The following is a 20734-nucleotide window of genomic DNA, read 5'->3' as shown; positions in this document are numbered from 1 at the left end:
GGGGGACTGGTGCCCACATGGCAGTCTCAGAGGCTGCATCACGGACCCGCTCTTCCACCTGCTTTATCAGGGTTACCTCTGGGGCCAGAGCCCTGCCACAGCCCCTCTCATCCTTGGAGGACAATAGGGAAGCCCTGGTACGTATGCAGGAGGGGCCTCATGACTGTCCCCTCACCCTCCTACCACACAAGCAAACCCTCAAGTGCCTGCCACTAGTCCTGTGGGGTGGTGACCGAGCTCCCCCCATCCCGGGGAGCTCTGGGGCAGAAGCAGAGTTCCTCAGCTTTCGAGGCCTCTCTCCATCCATCTCTGGGTGGCTCCACACAGTCTGAACCCGGAGTGGGCTGGGCTGGTTACTGGGGACTTGCTCCTGGGATTGCTATTTTAAGGCGCAACCAAATCAATAATGAATGCTGATTTAATTGAAGAGGGACATGGGACTCAGAGGTGTCCTTGAGATGCTGCCTGGGGAAGGAGGAGGAGATGACCCCCCTGCCTTCCCACCCATCGGTCTTCACCTTGTTGCAATTTGAGCGTTGGCAGGGTCAATGGGACAAACTGATGAGCTAAAGGAAATCCCTGTTTGCCTGGGTCTGCTTCTGCAGGCCAGTCTGAAGGGAGCTTGGGCAAATGCCTCTTCTCTGGTGCTCCAGCCTTGTCCTCCTTTGAGGATGCTTCCTTGGAGGACTCTGCACAGGTGGCGAAGGTATGCTGGTGCTGCCTCACAATATCCACGAAGCACGCAGAGCGCTGACCACCTGGTCTCCTGTGCTGTGATTTGCCTGTGCTCACTGATGGTGAGCAACGAGATGGCTGCTTGGGTTAGCCCAAGGAGGGGGAGAAGCTCAGAAAGGCTATGTGTGTTCCTGCCTGCTCCCTGAGTTGTTCCTTAGCCCCGCTGGCACCAAACAGCTCTCACGCAGGCAGGGTTCTGCCTCCAGTTTGGCTCCTGAGAGCAGACAGGGGCTTTTTTCAGAGGCGAGGGCAGTTCTGGTCGGTGGATACTGTACAAACTCGTTTTGCTTTCATCACAGCTCGTAGGCGAAGCTGGGTGTTGTTACGGCACGCACATGGTGAGCAGCAGCGGTGGCCTTGTGCCAGGCCCAGCCTGCCTTGCTTTTACCAAGCTGCAGGGTGGCTTCAGGTTGCAGCACAGGGCTCCTCTGCCCCAGGCCTTCTGCCCACGCATCTATCAAGCAGTGGATGGTAGGTGGATGCAACTATGAGATCATCTAGCTGAGCTATTGTGCGGTGTGGGCCAGAGAATTCGCCCACGTCCCCTTCCCGAGTCCAGCAAATTGCCTAAGAGGTCTTTCACAAGGAAATCCTGTCTCGATCTGACAACACCAAAAGCATCAGCTGGTGGCTATTGAACTGTCCAAGCCCTTCTGAGGTGGTTCCTTGCCCTCAGAAATAAAGCCATGACATTTTGCTGATGGGAGTATACCTAACGTCATCTTATGTCTTCTGCTGCTGCTCTGCCTTTCTCTGCTGGGTTAATCTCTGTGCATTACAACATTTTATTCTTCAAAAGTGCTTGTGTACCAGGGTAAACTCACTTCTTGGTCCTTTTTAATGGTGAAAAGAAAGTGCAGCCTCTGTATCTTATTCAGGAAGGGGTTTTGTTTTTCTGTGAGTCCCTGTGTTCACCCTTCCCATGTTTCTAGCAGCCCCAGAGGTGCCAGTGTCATGCTAGCTAGAATGCCTCCCTCATTTGCTGGTCATGGAGCCAAAACTTGCATTAGCCTGTTTGCCAGTGCTTTGCTTTGGAGGCATGCATGAGTCCCAGGCACACACTGGGGCGTCCTGATACCTTGCACTTGACCCTATTGATATCCCATTGCCTGAATGCCACTTGCTTTCCTTTTGCCTCACCCTGCAACGTTCCCTTCGGTCCTTTCTAAATACATTTTTGAACGGATGTAGTTTACTAGTGACATGGGTCACTGCATCCCCAGCTTACCTTTTTCACTGCTGTTCCATTAGTCTGAGAGCCACAGCCATTGAGAAGCAGCTGTTTCGCATTTATATCTGGATCCTTTTGAAAACTGGGATTACGATTGGGTGGAACTACTTTGCTTCTGAATCTAGTCCATTTTGGGCTCTCCTCCTCTGTGTTCCCAGCTCTACTGTAAAAGCTACAGCATCCAGAGCCCCGCCTTGGGCTGCTGACCAAGAAGTCTCACAAATAGCCCTGTTATAAATCTCCCTGGATCATTAGCAAACTATAAAGTACATAATTATCTTCCTGTGATGAAAGTACGTGACCCTGCTTCTTTACAATTATCTAGTAGGAGCACTTATTGAAGGCTTCCACTTTGTCTGCTTTATTAATTTTTAACTCCATCTATTAATGGGCCTCTGCTACTGTTAGACTTTCTCCCATTACTACTTTTTTTAATAATGCTGTTAGAATGTTTTCCTATAGTTGAAGAAACTTTGTATGTAGCCAGGTTAGTCATCGATGTTTCTTTCATGTCTTCTCCTTCTGTTACCCCTTTTTCCTTTTTTTTTTCATCCACCACTAGCTATGTTTGATTATGTTCGCTTTGCCTTTTATATTTTAACTTATGTTGTTCATAGACTCATAGAATCATTTAGGTTGGAAAAGACCCTTAAGAGCATCGAGCCCAACTGCAGTTTGGACTGTCATCCTGGTCTCAGTGAAGCTTGCTCTCTATAACACTGGGGCTGCCTAATAATCTTCTTAAAGAACTCTCTGTTTTTATTCATTTTTCGCCCCCCCACCTAGATTTTTGTGGGTTTTTTTCTCTATTTTGCTTATATTTTTGCAGGGAAGTTTCTGTTGTGGAAGCATCAGATATATCTATAACCGCTTGGGGCCATGGTCTGTTGCCCACATTAAATGTATTGAGGTCATAATTTCTGGCCTTGGAAAACCACCGATTTCTGTTCAAATGACTGATCTTTATCTGTCATAATGAAGGCTAAGCCAAGACTGCGTGGCTTTTGTATTAGGGAGTTACAAGTTTTAGAAACACTAATGACATATGGTTGCCAGGATCAAGAAATTAACCACATCAGTGAGTATCCACAGCCTCCCTATGAAATGACGTCCCTGTCTGCAATGGCACACATAAGGGCTGTGTCATTACCCAGGAGGACAGCGATAACCAAGATGTGAGGGAGGTGGGTGGAAATGCCTCAGCAAAGGTGAACTTCTTGAAAATGAAGATGAACACAGCACCAGGGCTAGGTTTCTGGGTACCACTAATGATTGCCCCATGGAGAACCTCATCTGGGAACTCATGCAAGGGACAAAGCGGCTCTTGCTGTATTCCAGGGCTGGGTCCTTACGTTGCTTTCAAAGAGTAGCAGTGATCGTAGCATCTTTAGATTCAGAATCTTCTTGGGAGCAACAAAAGCCAAGGAAGTCCACTGTTTCCTGGTGTTAGCTTAAAACCTTGAAAAAACTACATATCTGTGAAGAAGTTTGACAAGAGGCATCACTTTTTAATGCTTTTATAGACTGGCACAGTCTTTGCCAGCAGCAAGGAAAGCATTAAGAACCTAGAGTTGGAGATTTGGAGCAAATTCACACCACTTATTGGAAAAAGACCATGAGGAAATAGTCATTGGCTAAAAATCAGAATAAAGCAAGTTATTACAAGCATAAGAGCGTCTTTCAAAAAGCCAAAGCTGCCTTCAAATGAGAGAGACTTTGGCTGAGTGATTCATGTTGGGATCTGTCCCGACTTGAAATGTTGGTAAAAGAGGCTTTGGCGACAGACCAGCAGGACAACCCGCAGAGCTCATCCCCAAGGAGTGGTGATCCTCACCTAGAACTGCTTCGGTGCTCGAAGGCTGGCAGGGGGCTAATAAGTCCGCACTTTTAATAAAAAGCACTTTTCACCTGTTGAGGGAAGGCTGGGGAAAAGAAGACACAAAAAATTAACCCTACGAAAGGACCTTCCAGTTCTGAATGACTGGGAGAGAATGTACATGGAATTTAGCATCGCCAGAGGTAGAGTGGTGAACATGAAGGGAAAATGTGATTAAAAATCAGAGGGCTGTGAGCTGAGCATAACCCTTAGAGACAAGATTGCAGGGTGGGCTCCCTGGGACCTGTCTATGCATCCTTCTGAGAAAAAAGCCACAGTATTTCAGGTGTGAGCTCCCCAGGGCCAAGCAGAGGGGTGGCACCTTCCTTCGATCTGCTGAGCACATCCTCCTGCCATCACCCATCTCTTAGTTGTAGCAAAAGCCCTCCCCTGTGCCCTGTTCAAGCTGATACCCTACACAACACCTTTATGGGATGGTGCCCAGACTGCTGTTTCCCAGCCAGGACTAATACTGGGGGTCATTCTTCCCCAGATGCAGAATTTTCTCCGTCTTATGAATATGATCAGGTTTTTTGTCCTCAAGTTTCTCAGGGTGCCTCTAGTACATTGGACAAATCCCCTTCTTTAGTGTCATCTGCAAATTTGGTGAAGGTGTCCTGTGCCCTATCGTCTGTGACTGACAGAGAAGACACCAAGGTGGGCTCCCGTGTTGACTCCTGGGCTTCTCCATTTGCGCCTTGCGACCAGCAAGTTCCAGAGGATCTTGAACTGTAATTCTTACAAAAGGGTTATCCTTGAAATGTCATCCTATTGCAATCTTTTGGAAAATAGCAGCTTGATGCCCAGTCAAAGGAACAAGTTACACAACAGCAATTATGAGGAAAGGAAAACGGAACAAAACCAAACCACATTATGCCTTTGTGCACATCTGCCACGCACTTGTGGTTTGGATGCTGTGTGTGCTTCTGATTCCACTTTTCCAAAGAAGATCTGGGAGAACCAGCAAGGCTCAGGACAGGATGGTGGAGGGGACAAAGATGTGACCGTTTCTGTATGGGAAACTGCACAGGCTGGAGGTGTTCCCATTCAAAACACTATCGTAAAGGTCTGAAATCATGGCTAGCTGGAGGAATTGACTGGAGAGCAGCATGTGTCTGTCTCTCCCACCAGAAGGAGGGGGCTACAAAAAATAAATATCACCAAATAAAGCGAGTAAGAGCCAAGCAGACATCTACCTTCTTCCCGCTGCACACAACTGAGCTGCGAAATGTTGCTTCAGGACATGTTCAATGCTGAAGGCTTACACAGTTTCAGGGGAATGCTGGGCAAGAAGTGCACTGAGGATCACTAAATACATAAAAAGGACGTCTGGCTTGGGCAGTCCCCAAGCCATGTGTAGCTAAGGGCTGGGAAAGTACTTGCGGGTGGGAGTAGGACATCAAAGACAATTGTTGTGATGAAATCCCTCCCAAAGATGTGCTTTTAGGCAGGATCAAAGCTAGGATGCTGGCCTGCCCGGAGTGATTATGCACTGTGAGACATCAGAGCGTGTCCTCCATAACAACAGAAGCTCATTGCACTTGCTAGTGGGTATTTACAGAATAATTTATCCCATTCCCATTTGAGCTGACGGTATCCTGCCATCCCTCCCTGGCTTTGCTAATCCCAGCTAGCAATGTGCCTGTAGTTAATGCCCTGCTTCTCAATCCCTTGGGATGTGATGGAGGTCACCCTGTGCTTCCTTTGCCCATGCTGGCCTTCCGAGCAGGCTGCCACCCCAAAGACCTTCTGCAGTCACAGCACGCCTTGTTCCTCTGGGCACCACAGTGCCGGTGCTGCCAGAGTTTCTACCTGCGCCTACTTACTAAACAGCTTCTAGCAGAGTGAAAAGTAGTTGGATGATTTTTTTTCTTCTTATACTTGGTAAATCTGTTCAAATTTCTTTCTCCAAGCCCTGAGTTTTAGTCTGTGGTTTGAACTCTGGTACCCTTCCCAGTTAGAAGCATCCGTCCTATTTTTGTCCCCCCTCCTTTCCCTGCCTGTCCATGGGGACCGGTGCCCCATGGGGATCGGTGCCCCATGCAGCCCTGACTTTGTGTTTCCCTGCTGCTGGGTATGACTCCACCTTGATAGCGAAAAAGCCCAGAGGTGAGATGCCACGTACCGTGGCGGTGTGTCTGTGTCGGGGCTCAACCTGGCCAGGCAGCGTGGGCAGCCCTGCCTGCCTGAGCCTGCCGAGGGCAGAGCCCAGGCCCAGCTCCACGCAGAAGCTTCTCGGGAGTGGGATTTGCAGGTACATTCCCCCTTGGACGTGGGCAGGCAGGCAGAGCCACGTGAGGCCAGGGGTGGCTGTGCTGGCTCCTGGCAGCTGCTGCCACGCTGCTATCGGGAGCGATTAATGCTGAGCTGACTGCGGGCCTCTGCAGAGCCGAGCGGGAGGGATGCTGAGCTGCAGGGCAGCGCTCCCGTGCATGTGGGCAGCAGCGAGCACACAGGGCTCTTCCCAGCTTAATTCAGGCTGGCATTTCAAAAAAGGGGTTGGAGGCACCACAGGCAAGATATCTGCTTACAACATAGTCCTTGCCCCCCACCCATGGCTGCTCCACGACCAGGCCACTGAAGCTGTCGCTGTCTGGTTTCAGAGCCGTGTCCCTCCACCTTGCTGCAGCGGCACATGGCAGACCTGCTCCGCAGTGACCGCGACCTGGCCCCCAGCTTCCTCAACAGCGTCCTTAACCAGCTGAACTGGGCTTTCTCCGAGTTCATTGGCATGATTCAGGAGGTGAGTGCGCCTCCCGGGGCTGCGGGGTCCAGCACTTGACACGTTCCCATGTCCTGCACACAACAAGGTTCAAGACATGACTGTTGGGGTTGGGAGTGCAGTGATTCCTTGGCATGCGTGGGAGCTGAGCTGGGCTGGGGGTCACGGCCCTCCTTTTGGGAAGGGGTACCTTGTTGAGCTGTCTCTGTTGCTTGGCAGATCCAGCAGGCAGCAGAACGCTTGGAGAGGAACTTTGTGGACAGCCGCCAGCTGAAGGTGTGTGCCACCTGCTTTGACCTGTCGGTGAGCTTGCTCAGGGTGCTGGAAATGACTGTCACGCTGGCGCCGGAGATCTTTCTCGACTGGAATCGCCCATCGTCAGAGCTGCTGCTTCGGAGGCTTGCCCAGGTATCATCCTTCAGCAGGGTGTGAAGAAGCGTCTTCCAAAGGGGCATGGAGGACCCTCTGCCCTCTCTCCAGATGTGCTATGAAGCGGGGGCTTCTGCTGCAAGTGCTGTAGTACTTAAAGCTGCTATGGCAAACCCAGCTGCTGCAGAACAAGTTGTGCTCCCTAAAATCGCTGTATGTCAACTGCTCCCCTCCTTTGCAACTATTCTGGCCACAGCTGATTTCTGCCTCTACCAGGAGGGAGGATGACAGCCCCTTAATTCTTCCTTCAGAGGGGCTATGGCCAGTTTCTTCTACCCAGTAAATGCTGAATGCTCCTGTGACAAGCAGTGCTGTGAAATCCGGCGAGGAGGTCTGATACATCTTAGCCAGAGCTGTAAAGAGTATAGCTGTCTTCACAGGAAACATGCCCCAGTGTTTGGACAGGCATCTCGGTCCTTTGTCCCTCAGTCCTAGACTATGATACCAAATGTCTCCACTTCCCTGCCAGGGTGACCAGGATAGCCCCATTCCAGTAAATTAGTTTCTTGACCTCAGACTGACTCTTTCCTGGGAGGTTTGGGTCTGGTACAACCACTGTGGTGTGGTGCCACCTCCCTGTGCGCCAGGGCCAAGCTAGGACTGTGCTGCGACCCTCCCTCTGTGCATCCACCATCTCCCAGGCAATGAGCCTGAGCTATAAGGACATGCTGCCCCAAAGCATGCGCTTTGGATGCTGCTCACAGGAAGGCCCATCTAGAAAATACAAACTCTCTCTGCTTTTCCCTACACAGCTCTTGAACCAGGTGCTGAACCGTGTGACAGCTGAAAGGAACTTGTTTGACAGAGTGGTCAACCTCCGTCTGCCAGGTGAGTCCATAGAATTGTAGAATAGAATCGGCGTGCTGTTTGTGTTGGAAGAGACCTTTCAAGGCCATCTAGTCCAGCCCCCCTGCAGTGAGCAGGGACGTCTTCATAGTTGAAGAGCAGGTTGCTCAGAGCCCCGTCCAACCTGACCTGGAATGTTTCCAGAGATGGGCCATCTACCACCTCTCTGGGCAACCTGAGCCAGTGCTTCACCAACCTCGTTGTCAAAAATGTCTTCCTTAGATCTAGTTTAAAACTGCCCTCTTTTGGTTTAAAACCATTACCCCTTGTCCTATCAGTACTGGCCCTGCTAAAAAGTCTGTCCCCATCTTTCTTACCAGCCCCCTTTTGGTACCGGCAGGCTGCAATAAGGTCTCCTCAGAGCCTTCTCTTCTCCAGGCTGAACAACCCCAACTCTCTCAGCCTGTCCTCACAGGAGAGGTTTTCCATCCCTCTGAGCATTTTTGTGGCCTCCTCTGGGCCCGCTTCAGCATTAACTCTCCATGCATTAACTCTGTCCCCCTCCATTGAAAACATGCTGGAGGCATGCCCTTGGGAAGCACGGGATGGCCAGTACTGAAGGTCAGCGCAGATGTGTATGAGATCAGACCTCAGGCCTGCCACATCCCTGCCTGGGAAGCCACAGAAGTGCTGTCTTTGGAAGACATGTAAATATTCCAGGCAGAGATGAGCTTTGATGCTCTTCCTAGGCCCTTAGCCTCTGTCTGCCCAGCAGCTCTGGTTCCCTCCAGGATCTCTGTCCTCACAAGGCAGCTGATGCATGGGTCTGGCTGTCCGTGGTGGAAGTGGCAGCCATCAGGTGCTTAAGCAGGGAGGTGCCTTGCTAGATACTGGTGTGACGCAGGTTAGGTGGGAGCTGTTTGAAAGGCTCAAAGCCCTGGGCAGATTGCGGTTCAGGTAGCAGACTTGGTTGCTGTGCTCAGCACTGAGTAAAGGGTGTACTGAATTGCTGGGGGAAGCCATTCTCTCCAACATCGGCCCTATTCCTCATGGAGGTGACTGTGGGCAGCTGAGTTGTGCCTGTTAGCAGAGACTGGCTCCAAGTGCTGTGTTATGGGCATCCTATATTTCCTGTACAGCAGCTGGATTTTCCTGCCTGCTTAGGAGGGGAAAGATCACCTTCTCCTCTTGAGGTGTGGAAGAGGCAGAGGTGCTTCACAGTGAGAGCAGTGCCTGAGTCTGGGGTTTGCATTAGTGGGGAAGACTCCTCTGTCCTTGATGAAACCCATGGCACCACCAGAGAGCCCAAGTCACCGTGCCTGCCACCGGACTGCTCCACCACCAAGTCTGGAAGTAGTGGTGGCAGCCCTGCTCTGACTGTCATGCGGTGGCAGCAGCTCTGTCTTTCTTTTTTGCTTCCGTAGGGCTGGAGAGCGTGGACCATTACCCAATCCTTGTGGCCGTGACGGGGATACTGGTGCGTCTGCTTGTGGACACTGATGTTCAGGGGTGAGTGGCTTTTGACTTCCGAAGTACAGAGTCACTGCATGTGGCATTGCTTTGAGCGCTGCAGTAGTCAGTGCCATGGGAGGTGTTGCAGGAGCGATGTGGGTGCACGGGGACCAAAGTGAGGCATAGAGCAGGCAGAGGCCAAGGAGCTGCATGCCCCAGGGAGCAACTGCATCCCAGTGCTACTGCTGGGAGCAAAACTCCTTCCTGTAGTGCAGGAAAGCCCTTGTGCGCATGAGAGGTAGCTATGAAGTGCTGTACTGACAGCAGATGTGCACCTTGCTCCCCGGGATGGGGTCTGGCACTCGGCGTGACAGTGACAGGTTGTGAGCACCACACGTGAAAGATCTGTGCTGATGTGGTAATGCAGGCAGAGTGCTGCAGCATCCAGCAATGGATGCAAGGGAGTTCATTAAATCTCCTTCGCTCTGGACCCATCTCAGGAAGGCATCAAGATGTGTGCAGAGCACTCTGGCTGCCCAGACCTGTGGCACAAGGATGAGATAAATCCTGTCCAGGCACTTAGGTGATGCTGTTTTTTTGGATGAAGCAAATTTTCTTGTCTTTATGGTAACAGCTATTCAGAGAGACAGCACCAGGGGCATGATGCGGCTGGATGAAGCCACTGCTGACCTGGTGGTTTATGCGAGTCTGTGCCTGCTTGTACGGAGTCCTGGAAAGAGGCTCACACTGATACCCTCTGCAGCCCTGCCTTTGTGCCCTCCCAATGTCATTCGCAGGTGCCTTGCCTGGCCACCATGCACTGTAGGGTGCTGCAGGAGATGGGACTTCTCTGTCTGCACTGAAAATCCTGCTTGTTCTTGCATTTGGAGAACATGATAGTCTCTGGCTTTGCAGAGAGCGGAGCCCCATCTGGCCAAGCGGCTCAGCCCTGCAGCCAGTCTTTCAGCTTCTTTCAAGGACTCAAAGATGTACACAAATATATCTAATTATATCCTGCCTCCCCTGGCTGCTGCACCAGTCTCACAGCCCCAAGTGTGACAGTGCCAAGAGCTTAGCACAAGGTGATTGATCAGTGGTCTTTCTGGGTTGTGAACAGGGGTGGATTTTGCTCACCCCCGGAATCCTGCTCCCTGGAAAGGGCAAACATCATGAATTTGGTGCCACAACTAGACACTTCTTCCTGAGGGGAAGGAGATGGTGGTGATAAAGCAGTTCCCTGCATACCAGGCAGGATGAGAAGTCCTTCCCTGGCTCCCTGTGCCTTGAACATCTGACCCAGACTAGGTCACTTGCAGAGTCAAAGAGGGGAAGGGATAAAGCTCTTTGTCTGGCCCTCGGAAGAGTGCTGGGAAGATGGTAGTGTGATGAAACACATCCCTCCCAGCCTGCAGGGAGTCCTGGGTAGATAAAAATTTTCCAGACTGTGTCTCCTTTACCGTAAAAGCCAGTTACGCTTTGGATTAGGAGAAACTGGGCAGCTGGGGTGAAAGGGGCCACTGTCCCCTCTCTGCCAACAGCATCCTCCATGCCTTGGGCGGCAGCAAGCTGCGCAGTCGCAAACCAGCGGTGCCGTGTTGTGTGGTGTGCAGTTGGGAAGTGGCAAGTCTCTAACTGATCATCAAGGGCTTTGTAGTCACCTCCTTGGGCACTGGAAAGCAGGAATATATATGAAATGGGGGAATGATGTAGGCAAAGCATCATGTCCTTATGGTGGATCTAGCTGAGCAGGAGAAGCACAAGGTGAAACGGGAGGTAGTGTAGGGAAAAATGTCTATAAAACAAAATGCTTCTACGTGATTTTGCAAAGCCCTGCAATCCGTCTGAGGTTTGATACGTCACTGATCTATAAAAGGCAAGCAAACATTGCAGGGGAGCCATTGAGGTCAATCAAGACAAGAGAACCAAGGCTGAGTGGCTTGGAGACCCTCTACCGCTACGCAAGCAGCCTGACGGCAGAGATCAGCGTGGCCACAGGCAGAGTACCTGACATTGAAGGGAAAACTGAGCCACCCACCCTCTTTGCAGCACTCTGAATTGAGGACCGGGGTGCAGGTGTTGTTGTACCCTGCTTATGGAATGGTTCTGCTCTGTGCAGGCACGTTCAAAAACAGCAAACAGGGACAGGGTGGAGAAAAACAGCAGATAGGAGAGGAAACGCAGAGGCTTTTCTGCTGCCTTTGTATTCCTCGAGGGTTCAGTCCTGGTTTGATCCTGTGTGCAAGGCTCTTGGCACCATCATCACAAGGTGATGGTGGTGTAGGACTGGGAGGTGCAGCTGGGATGAGCAGAGCCCTGTAGGGATCTCCTCCCCAGTCACACAAAAGCCAGGGAGATGGTACAGGTCAACAAGGGCTGGCCCAGAGCAGGGCAATGCGAAGCATCCGTCTCCAAGCGCATGAGTAAGAGGATGGCCTGTGGTATGAAAAAGAAGAATTCAAACCTTCCTTGGGTCTGTACAGTCCCATGGGAGATGATTGCCAATGGGTCGTGTTGCTGCAGGAGGTGACTGAAGAGATTTAAAGGATCCCATAGTCCAGAGCGGAGCCATTTTATATGAACTCAAGAGGAGACACTTTTCATTTTTCCCTCCCTCTCAGTGCAGCGAGCAGGATAACAAGATGGACTCTTTTCCTTCCTTGGAAGCACTCTGCCTGGGCAGTGCTGGAAGCAGGTAGAAATCTTTTCCAGGTCCCATTTGGCAACTCCCAGATTGCCAGAAATCATGAACAGAGCGAGATTATCCAACCCACATTTGCACATAGGAACTTCTCTGTGGGAATTACCTGGGACACTAGCTGTTAGCCTTACTGGTTCCTGGCGGGGAGGCACTGCCCCAGAGGATGAGGGGGATCAGGGGACAGGACCCTGGGTGACTTCCTTGGCTGTGTTTTTTCTGGTTGCCTCTAACCCAGCGAGCCAATGCTGTGCCAGGCACTTGGTTGGAAGGTGCTGCAAGCTTTACCCTGGGACAGGACAGAGAGGTCGGCTTCATTGGGGGGTGGAGGAATGAGGTCCCATTTATGGGGCCAAAATGTTCCAGCAGGGAAGGGTGGGAGTGAGGAGAGCTGGGGCCCTGCCGACTCATCCAGCCATGTTATCAGGATGCAGTTGGATGCTCCTTGCACAGCACAGGACGCTCAGCCAGGCATCAAGTCCTCTTGCTGCGGACTCCTGGCATCAAACAGAGCCATTAAGCACAAGAAAAGGGAACGTTGCCCAGGCTGGGATGTGATGAGACAGTTGAGACATCGTACCCCTTGGTGCCTGGAAGGAGCAGGCTGTGCTTTTGAGAGAGAAGAAATGCATTTCCTCATCGGGTCCAGCAGGACAGCTGGTGCTGTTGGTGGTCAACCAAAGCTTCAGTGCCCACCTCGTCCGGGCTTACTGATCTTTGTAAAGCCTCTGTGGGTCACTTACCGCAACTCCCAAATGCTTGCAGGAGGCTGGAAAGGAAAACCTTGTGCTGGCAACCAGAGCATCCTTAGAGAGCAAAGGGCTTGAACCAGAGCGGGAATCCTGAGCAGGATACGAGCTTTGCAAACAGCGGCAGAGGAGCATTAGGAGCATTAGTACAGGGCACAGATGGGGAGGCTGCTAGCTCAAAGTGAGGTCCCTCAGCAGAGGATCTTCTAGTTCCCAAACAGGAGCTGTGTTCCCAGCAGAGCTGTCCCTCAAGGGCTTGCTGGGAGGGAGCAAAACCTCATCGGCAGGTGAGAGCAGGGCAGCCTGGTGCTGGGGTCTGGGCTGTCTCACCAACAGGCAACAGCTCTTTGATTTAAAACTATTTTGGCCTCTGTGGTGTTGTTTTGGGACTGCTCAGGCCTCCTGACGTGCTGCCCCCTCCCAGCCCTTGGGTCTGACAGCGGTTGGGCAGCACCCTCGTTGTGGGGAGTCTCAGAGCCCGGCAGGGGCCAAGGAGGCAGGGATGCCCGCGCGCTGCCTGTTTGCCAGGCCCTAGTGACCGAGCCTGGGTTTTGCAGGGAGGAGAGGGGAGGCGGGATCTGTCAGGCTGAGCCAGGTGTTGGGCTGAATCATTGGTCCCATGCCAAAGACCCTGGCTGCCTTCAGCCGGTATCATCCCACCGTTTGTCTGCTAAATAATTGAGCAGATTTTCTATCAAGCCTCCTTTGGAGTGAGCTAATGGAGCAGCGCTGGCCAGAGCTTGTGTAAGGATCCTGGCGAGAGCGAGTGGCAGGGGAAGGGGCGAGGCCCGACGTGAGGCTGTTGGTGCCCTGCGTGCGAGGGCACGTCGTAATTAGGACCGGGCATATAGGTTGGAACAGGCTGTGTGGAAAGCGAGTGGCCATTCCAGAATGGAGATGAGCCGTGTTATGCCGGGGCTCCTTGGGCTTCCCCCATGCCCTGTGGGCATCAGCCCCTCGGAGGCAGGAGGAGCGAGGCCAGGCAGCGCCTTCCCCAGCCCTGCCCATGGCCGATGCCCTCCGTGTGAGTCTGGAGGGTTAGGGCACATGCAAGGAGCCAGCGAACGTGTCTGCGGCACAACTGTACAAGAAAAGACCTAAGCAACCTTCAGGGTGCATCTCCCAGGGACTTCTGCCCAAAAGATGGAGAGGGTAGGAGGGAAGAGCACTGTGGTCACCAGGAACATGGTGGCACCAGCCAGCAGAGCACAGGACAGGGATCCTGGGCCAGAAACAACCACAGTGTGCCAGCGGGATGCTGAGCGTGAGGCAGCGGGACCTGCCGGGAGGAGCGGCACTGGGCTGACCTGATGTTGGGGTGATTCTGGCTGCATCTCCTCACTCTTCTCCTTCGCACAGTACAGATGACTGCAGGGGGATGGACTGGCAGGAGGGAGGAGGCAGGGGGATGGACTGGCAGGAGGGAGGAGGCAGAGAGGTTCCCTGGGCAGAAGTAACACACTGGTGAGCAGGAAGGTGAGTAGGCACAAGGCCATGTGGAGGAGGCAGGCAAAGCAGACTGTTCAGTTGCTAGATGGTTTTGGTGTCACCTCCACTGGAAAAGTCACAGAAGATCCCTGTCTGTGGGTTCCTAATCTCATCCTGGCTGCCCACCTGCATGCTCAAACCCTGCTGGAACTCTGGGGACTTGGCTGGTCCTCGCTGGACATGGTAGTTCTCTGCAGTCCCATGTAATTACTGATCACTTAGATGCTAGTGCTCTTTCAAGATGTCTTGATGAGCATGCTGTGGTGGAAGGAATTGCAGGAATAGACATTTCATAGACCACGCCGTCTAAAGGAGTCCTTGCTTCCTTGCCCTAAAAACTCAGAAAATGAGCGATACTCAAGTCTTGTGGTGTGTAACGTATCGGAGTGAGTGTGAGCCAGAGCACAGTGGAGTTACTAGCTCAGACCTAGGTTTCATGGCTAAAAAAGGAGTTTGGCCTTACTGATCTTACTGTTCTTACAAGCTGCCAGCTCCAAACGCTATGTCCTGGGCAGTGGGACTGCCAAGGCTGGGATCTCCTGGCCCCTGAGGTCTGTCGGGCACACACTGGCAGGCAGGACCAGGCATCGTGCTGGCAAGCACCAGGCTTTGCTGCTTCGAGGCTGGTCCGCAGAGCTAGTTCTTATCCCCGCACGCGCAGGCACGGGTCCCGGGGTGCCGGGGACGCCGTGCTTCGTGCTGACCCGTTGCTTTACCCTGCGGAGTCAAGGAGCCGGAGGCTGGTTTGGCAGCAAGCCAGGGCTGCAGCAGTGCAGGTGGCTGCTGAGAGAGGACAATGCACTCCTCAGGGACCATCCATTGCATTTCCCAACTCCTGCCTGTCAGGGAGGCTACATGCTTGGGGCAATGTTTTTCCTTGCTGAGATGATTTGCCTTTCAGGCTGCTTAATGAACTGCTTTGACAGTTCTCATTGCCTTGCCATGCTCATTGGAGCAGCAGTGTGGTGCAGGGTCCTTTCCGAGCACCAGAGAGGTGTGAAACGCAGCAGCAGGGTTTTCCCAGATAAAGACAGTGGGGAGCCCTTGGGAGCAGCACTGGTACAACTCTCATATATGCTATCCCTGGCATAGTGGGGCTCAGCCTTCCTGCAGAGATAGAAGTGCAGCCAGCCTAGGAGAGCTCTCCTGGGCTGGTGCGTCCCCAGAGAGGCCCTCAGGAGCTTTTCTTACACTCCAGTTGGCCTGAGCAAGCTTCAGTCATTAGCCTTAGCTGAGGATGCAGGTTTGCAGGAACACTAATGACTGGGAAGCTGATGTTGGCACCGGGGAGGGGAGAGGGTTTGCGAGGAGACATACAGGGATGGCGACAGAAGAGCAGCAGGTAGGTAACACCCACTCCGGGTGCCGAAGGCTGGAGCAGCACTTCACCTTTCCTTTAGGAGGAAGATGCGGTGCTTAGGTGCGGCATGTGCTCTGGCACGGGCTCAGCACCGTCTCGGCAGGCGCAGGCCACGATCAGGGCAGTGCCCTCATCGGGTTTGGACCCTGGTCCCTCTCAGCAGTGTGTCTTGTCTTTCCCAGCTGTTCCCCGCGGCAAATTCAAACCATCCTTCTTGTGGGATCCCTGCCTGGGTGCAAAGCCTCGGGGGATGGCATCACCTCAGCTCCGTCCTTGAGGGGCAGGGTGCCGCTCACCCATCCATCCGACACCGAAGCACCTCGCCACCCCCGGCAGCACCCCAGCGCAGCCAGCTTGGCGTCCCAGGCTCGTCAGGAGCGCTGCGCTAACGCGAGGCGACAGGGCTGGCAGCAGCGGGCACGCGGGGAGCGAGGGCACAGGCCGGCGGGGCCTGTCGCTCTGCATCCTGTCGCCTTCGCCAGCCGCCGAGCAGAGGCCACGGGGCGCGCGACAGCGGGGCACGTATCGCATGAAGCTGCACACAAGGTCGGTGTCAGGAGGGGCACTGGGCGGCTGCGGTTGTCTCAGGGTAGCTGCTCTCCCAACGCTTTCCCCGCCTTGGATGGATGGGGGGTTTCTGGCAAGTGCTTTGGGTACAGTTGACTTTGCGCTGGGAAAAAAGATTCTTGTTTCCCGGCTAAAAAAGTTGAAGGATGGGTGCTAGCGCTATCCCGATGCCACCAGGGACCTTCCCCTCCCACTGGTCACAAGGCTGCCAGCAGCTCTTGGGGCTGGGGCACACGGCCGTGGGGAGCTGCACGTTGTGGGGAAGGTCTGCGAAGGGTCCTGGTCCCCGTTTTTGGGCTGTGTCTGAGCTGCGCCCCTGCCTGTGGGGTGGCCCTGGCATCCCCCGTGCTGCAGGCAGCTGCATGCTCCCGCTCTGGCTGTGGAGGGGGTGGTGGTGGCTGGCAGGTGGGGGGACACCCTTATCCCTCTGCGGGGTCAGGCAGGCGTTATGGGGAGGCACAGCCGCTCCCGGTGCGGAGGGCGATGCAAGGCTGGATGCTGGGGAAAGCAGCACAGGTGTCCGCTGAGGTGAGGAGGCTCCATCTGCAAAGGGTGTTGGGACTCGGCCAAAGACAGGGCCAGTCCAACCTCAAACGGGTCTCCCCAGGGTGCCTCTCCCCCACGTCTAAATCCTGCTCGTCCCTGTTGAGGTCTGGATGAGCCCTTATGTTGGTTGGCGCTGCGCCCTCCCCAGCTCCCAGGCATCACTGGAGACCTGCCCTCCTGGGGACGAGCCACTGGGCGCTCCTCTCGCGCCACCCCCGGGCCACCAGCTCTGTCCCGGCACATTTAACCCCGCTGTCGAGGCCACCCTAACCCCGTTCGACGGGAACAGAGGCTGCGAGCCCGGTGCGAATCACCTGGCTCTGTGTGCTGGGCCAGCGGGAATTCGGGGCTCCCTCAGACCCCCAGCCTCCCACCGCTGTGCCCGCTGGGTTGGCAGGGTGGCTGCACGCCGCTGCCCTGCGAGGGCAAGGAGACACTCAGCCCAGCGTGAGCTTAAAAAAATAGGCATTTTTATTCCAATGTAACTAGAGAATTACGACCCAAGAGAGGAGAGGATTACTCACATTTATCAATAGGCTTATTAGATTACTGCCTAAATAGCTGTGCTTTAGCAGCGCGTTTGTCCGCCTCAAGGAGAAGCAACGAAGGAGCGTGGTGCATCCAAGCCCTCATCGTCCTTGGTGGCATGGGGAGCTCTGAGCAATGCGGGCCGGGGCGCTGTGTCGTGTCACCTAATCCTACCTTGACTATTTACAGCTTCTCGGGAGGCAAAAGCTTGTAACGTTTGCTTGGCTGCATGGCTGGTTAGGCTCTGAGCTCCGTCCCTCCTGCATGGCCACGTTCGGCAAGGGGGTGCGTACCCCCCTTGCGACAGTGTCACGTTCCCACCGCTCCCGGCCACGGCATGCTGATGGGGATGGCACGGGCTGGGAGAGAACGGTGGCGCTGCCATCCCAGGGGGCCCTGGCATGAGTGAGGACACTGCCCCACTCGTCACGGCTATTCTTTGGCCTGGGGGTCCATGGTGGTGGCACCAGGTTGGGTCTCGTGTGCCCAGGGCCATGGCAGACCACCAGCCCCGGTGTCACCATGAGGGACATATGGCTGCCCGAGTGAAGCAGAGATTTTTCAGGCTTGCTGGGTCATCAGCATTACCCTTGTGCTGACGAGGCCGTTGCCAGTGGCTTACGCAAGGAGCTCTTGCCGGGCACCAATGTGTCCCTGGCCCAAAACCCACCAGGAGCTCATGGCTGGAGCAGTTGTGGGTGATGCCGATCACCCTCGCGGGTCACGGTCAAGCTGGGACTTTGGTGTGCCCAATAATCCTGCTTGTAGCAGTGATGGAGGAGAGCAACTCTTGGGAGGCCCTGGCTCTCCTCCCAGCTCTGTCCTGCTACGACACAATGGGGGTGTCTGAAAAGACGGAGCTGATGGACTCTGAGTCTGACTTGAGCTGCAGGACCTTGGGGTGCTTGGCATCGGGGAAGTCCTCGCCGAGGGCCAGGCGGATCTTGCCATTCTGCGTCTCCCTGACGGGCTCAAGGAAGACCACGTGCTTGTTGGCACTGACCTTGCGGTTTGGCCCGTCGGTGGCGGGGGGAGTGGTGCTGAGGATGGAGGACTGGGCGCTGCACTCCTGCGGAGGGCTGAGAGGAGCCGGCTTCTTGCAGCAGCTCAGGCAGCGGCAGGGCGTGAGGTACAAGTAAACGAGCACGAGCAGCAGGCTCACGATGCACCCCAGCAGGGTCGTGAGACCGGTGCTGAAGGTCTCCCCGTCCGGCTTGGGGTAGTGGACCGTCACGTTGACTTCACACAGCCTGCTGAAATTGCGGGGGCTGTTGATGGCCAAGCCCACATAGACCCCTGAGTGCCAGGGCTTGGCCACCGCAATCTTCAGGCTGCCGTTGTGGTAGACCTCCAAGGAGCGGTTGCTGTTCCCCGGGTGTTTGATGGGCTCGTGGTGAGGGGAGATCCACATGTAGGTGGTGGCCGCAGCTGGCAGGCTGGTGTTGCACGCGAGCAGCAGGGTCTGGTCCACCATCACAGGGAAGGGCACGGGGTGCATGTCTTCGGGGCCCGCCGAGCAGTTCTCAAACATGTGGCTGTATTTGAGGAACTTGATCAGGGACCGGGGCACATTGTCAGACACCTTGCAGATGTGTTCCTCGAAGAAATCCTTCACGGAGCTGAAACCTTGCTGCTTCCAGCGCTGGAGCATCAGGTAGAGTGGGCAGCTGCACCTGACGGGGTTGTTGTGCAGGTACAAGCCGTTCCTGATGTTTTCGGGCAGAGCCGCCAGCTCTTCCACAGGGATGCTGCTCAGGCTGTTGGAGGAGAGGTCCAGTGTGCGGAGGCTGTAGTTGCCCAGCCCTTGCACCGAGTGGAAGGGGAAGGTGGTCAGGTTGTTCCAGCTCAGGTAGACTTTCCGCAGGCCGCTCAGCTTGGCGAAGGCGTTTTCATCCACTCGCGTAATGCGGTTGTTGTAGAGCAGCAGCTCCTCCAAGCTCACCAGTGCATCAAAATAGTGCGTCTCAACAGCGTGCAGGTGGTTGGAGGACATGTCGAGGTGCCGCAGGTAGGAGGCATTGTGGAAAGCCTGCGGAGAAAGGTCCTTGATCTGGTTGTGGCTGATGTGGAGGGCCTCAAGGTGCGGGAGGGCAGCCAGCCAGCGGTCGTGGAGCTGGGTGAGGGCGTTGTGGCTGAGGTCCAGCGTGGTGGCGGTGGGTGGCAGCGCCCGGGGCACACGCTGCAGCGTCTGCCGGCTGCAGCTCAGCAGGTCGGAGGTGCAGATGCAGGCGGCAGGGCAGCGGTGGGGCAGCGGGGAGGCACGGGGAGCGTGGCCGTGGGCGCACAGCTGGAGCAGCAGCAGCAGCAGCAGCTTCGCCACCCGCGGCCAGAGCGGGTGTGTGGGTGCCCACGGGGACATTGTGGCGGGCAGGAGCCTCTGCGCAGCCTGGCGCCACAGCCAGGCTCGACGAGACACAAGAAAAAACGTGCCACGGTCCTCCCTGGTCTCCCCCTGTGCTATCCTGCCGGGGGTCTCTACCAAGCATCCGCAGATGCCCCTTTGCACCCCGCAAAGGAGGATCCCACTTCCAGCCCTGGGGCTTGAAAAGAGTTAAAGGGCGGCATCGCCCTGCCCAGCTCCGCCACGTCTCAGAGAGGCTGCTGCATACCTGTGCTCCAGCCGGCCGTGGGCTGCCCGGCACCCGGGTGCAGGGGGACGGTGTCCAGCATCAGGGGGCTGAGATGCTCCGGCGTTTCGGGGCTGTGTTTCGGGATGGGTGAGCGCCTTGCTGCCTCCTGGAGCCGCACGTCTCTGGAGCACAAAGTTTCTCACGGCTCAGCACCGCCGCGGCACATCCCCACGCACCGGCCCCCAGCGAGCCCTGTCTGGCATCCGGCTCCCTCCCGGCCAGCATCTCCCAGGGTGCCGGGCTCGCTGCGGGAACACAGTCCCGCTCCTGCCCCTATTTACGTGCTGGCGGTGCACGACATGTGGGCCGGGCAGGATCCCATTGGTCCCGGCACGGGGAGTGGTGGCCGCGGTGGTGGCCGTGGCCGTGGCCCTCCCTTGCCTTCCGTTGAGTGGGCAGGGCGATGCGCAGCCAGCACTGGCCCTGCGTGGTCGCTTGTCCGCAGGGGTGCTCAGGGCCACATCGCCGTCCCTCCAGCCTCGCCGGTGCGCAGCCGCCGTCTCTCCTGCTGGAGAACGGCAAGCTCGACTGGCTGTAATCCGTAAGGCGGCCGTGCCGGCTGCTCCGCAACCGCCCAGCCTCTGGGAGGATGCTGGAATAAACCCACCCCATCGTCACCTCTGGGAGCGGGGATGGCAGTTGTATCGCCCTCCAGCTGCTCAGCACCCAGTCGTGGTCCTTCCCTGCTGCTTTTGTCCCCATCACCCCCTGCATGTGCCAGCAGGGACCCCCCGGCACCCCTGGCCAGGGGGAGAGCCGGGCCGGCTGAGCCCGCTGGGGTCCCTGTGGGGAGGAGGCGGCCGCAGGGTGAAGGACACGCAGGAATGTCATTACCCAGCGCCTGGGCGAGTTAGTGGGAAGCGGAAAGCCAGGCTGGGGAATTGGTTTCCATTAGGGCAGCAAAAAGCTAATTTGGCGGCTGCGGCTGCTGCGTGCCAGG

At 55.3% G+C, this 20734-nt stretch overlaps 2 protein-coding genes across 2 annotated transcripts in view; one reads left to right on the top strand and one right to left on the bottom strand.

The window, feature by feature from the left end:
* The window catches only part of RNF123 (ring finger protein 123), a gene marked incomplete at its 5' end in the record, with an annotated part of 48598 nt that overhangs the window by 25920 nt on the left and 1944 nt on the right, over positions 1-20734 (top strand). Inside the window, 4 exons of the mRNA XM_082004849.1 lie at positions 6446-6585; positions 6784-6972; positions 7746-7821; positions 9204-9288. Of these exons, the coding sequence (XP_081860975.1) occupies positions 6446-6585; positions 6784-6972; positions 7746-7821; positions 9204-9288 (490 nt within the window). The remainder of the gene's footprint in view (positions 1-6445; positions 6586-6783; positions 6973-7745; positions 7822-9203; positions 9289-20734) is intronic.
* AMIGO3 (adhesion molecule with Ig like domain 3) lies at positions 17991-20406 on the bottom strand (the record flags this gene model as incomplete). The annotated part of the gene is given in 3 exon segments (XM_082004559.1): positions 17991-19549; positions 19552-19621; positions 20176-20406. Coding segments are annotated over 3 exon segments (1860 nt in total).

This window comes from Phaethon aethereus (genome assembly GCF_964289735.1).
Source record: "Phaethon aethereus genome assembly, chromosome: 11".
Classification (NCBI taxonomy): Eukaryota; Metazoa; Chordata; class Aves; order Phaethontiformes; family Phaethontidae; genus Phaethon; species Phaethon aethereus.
Note: the sequence above shows the minus strand (reverse complement) of the source record. Positions and strands in the feature narration are given on the sequence as shown.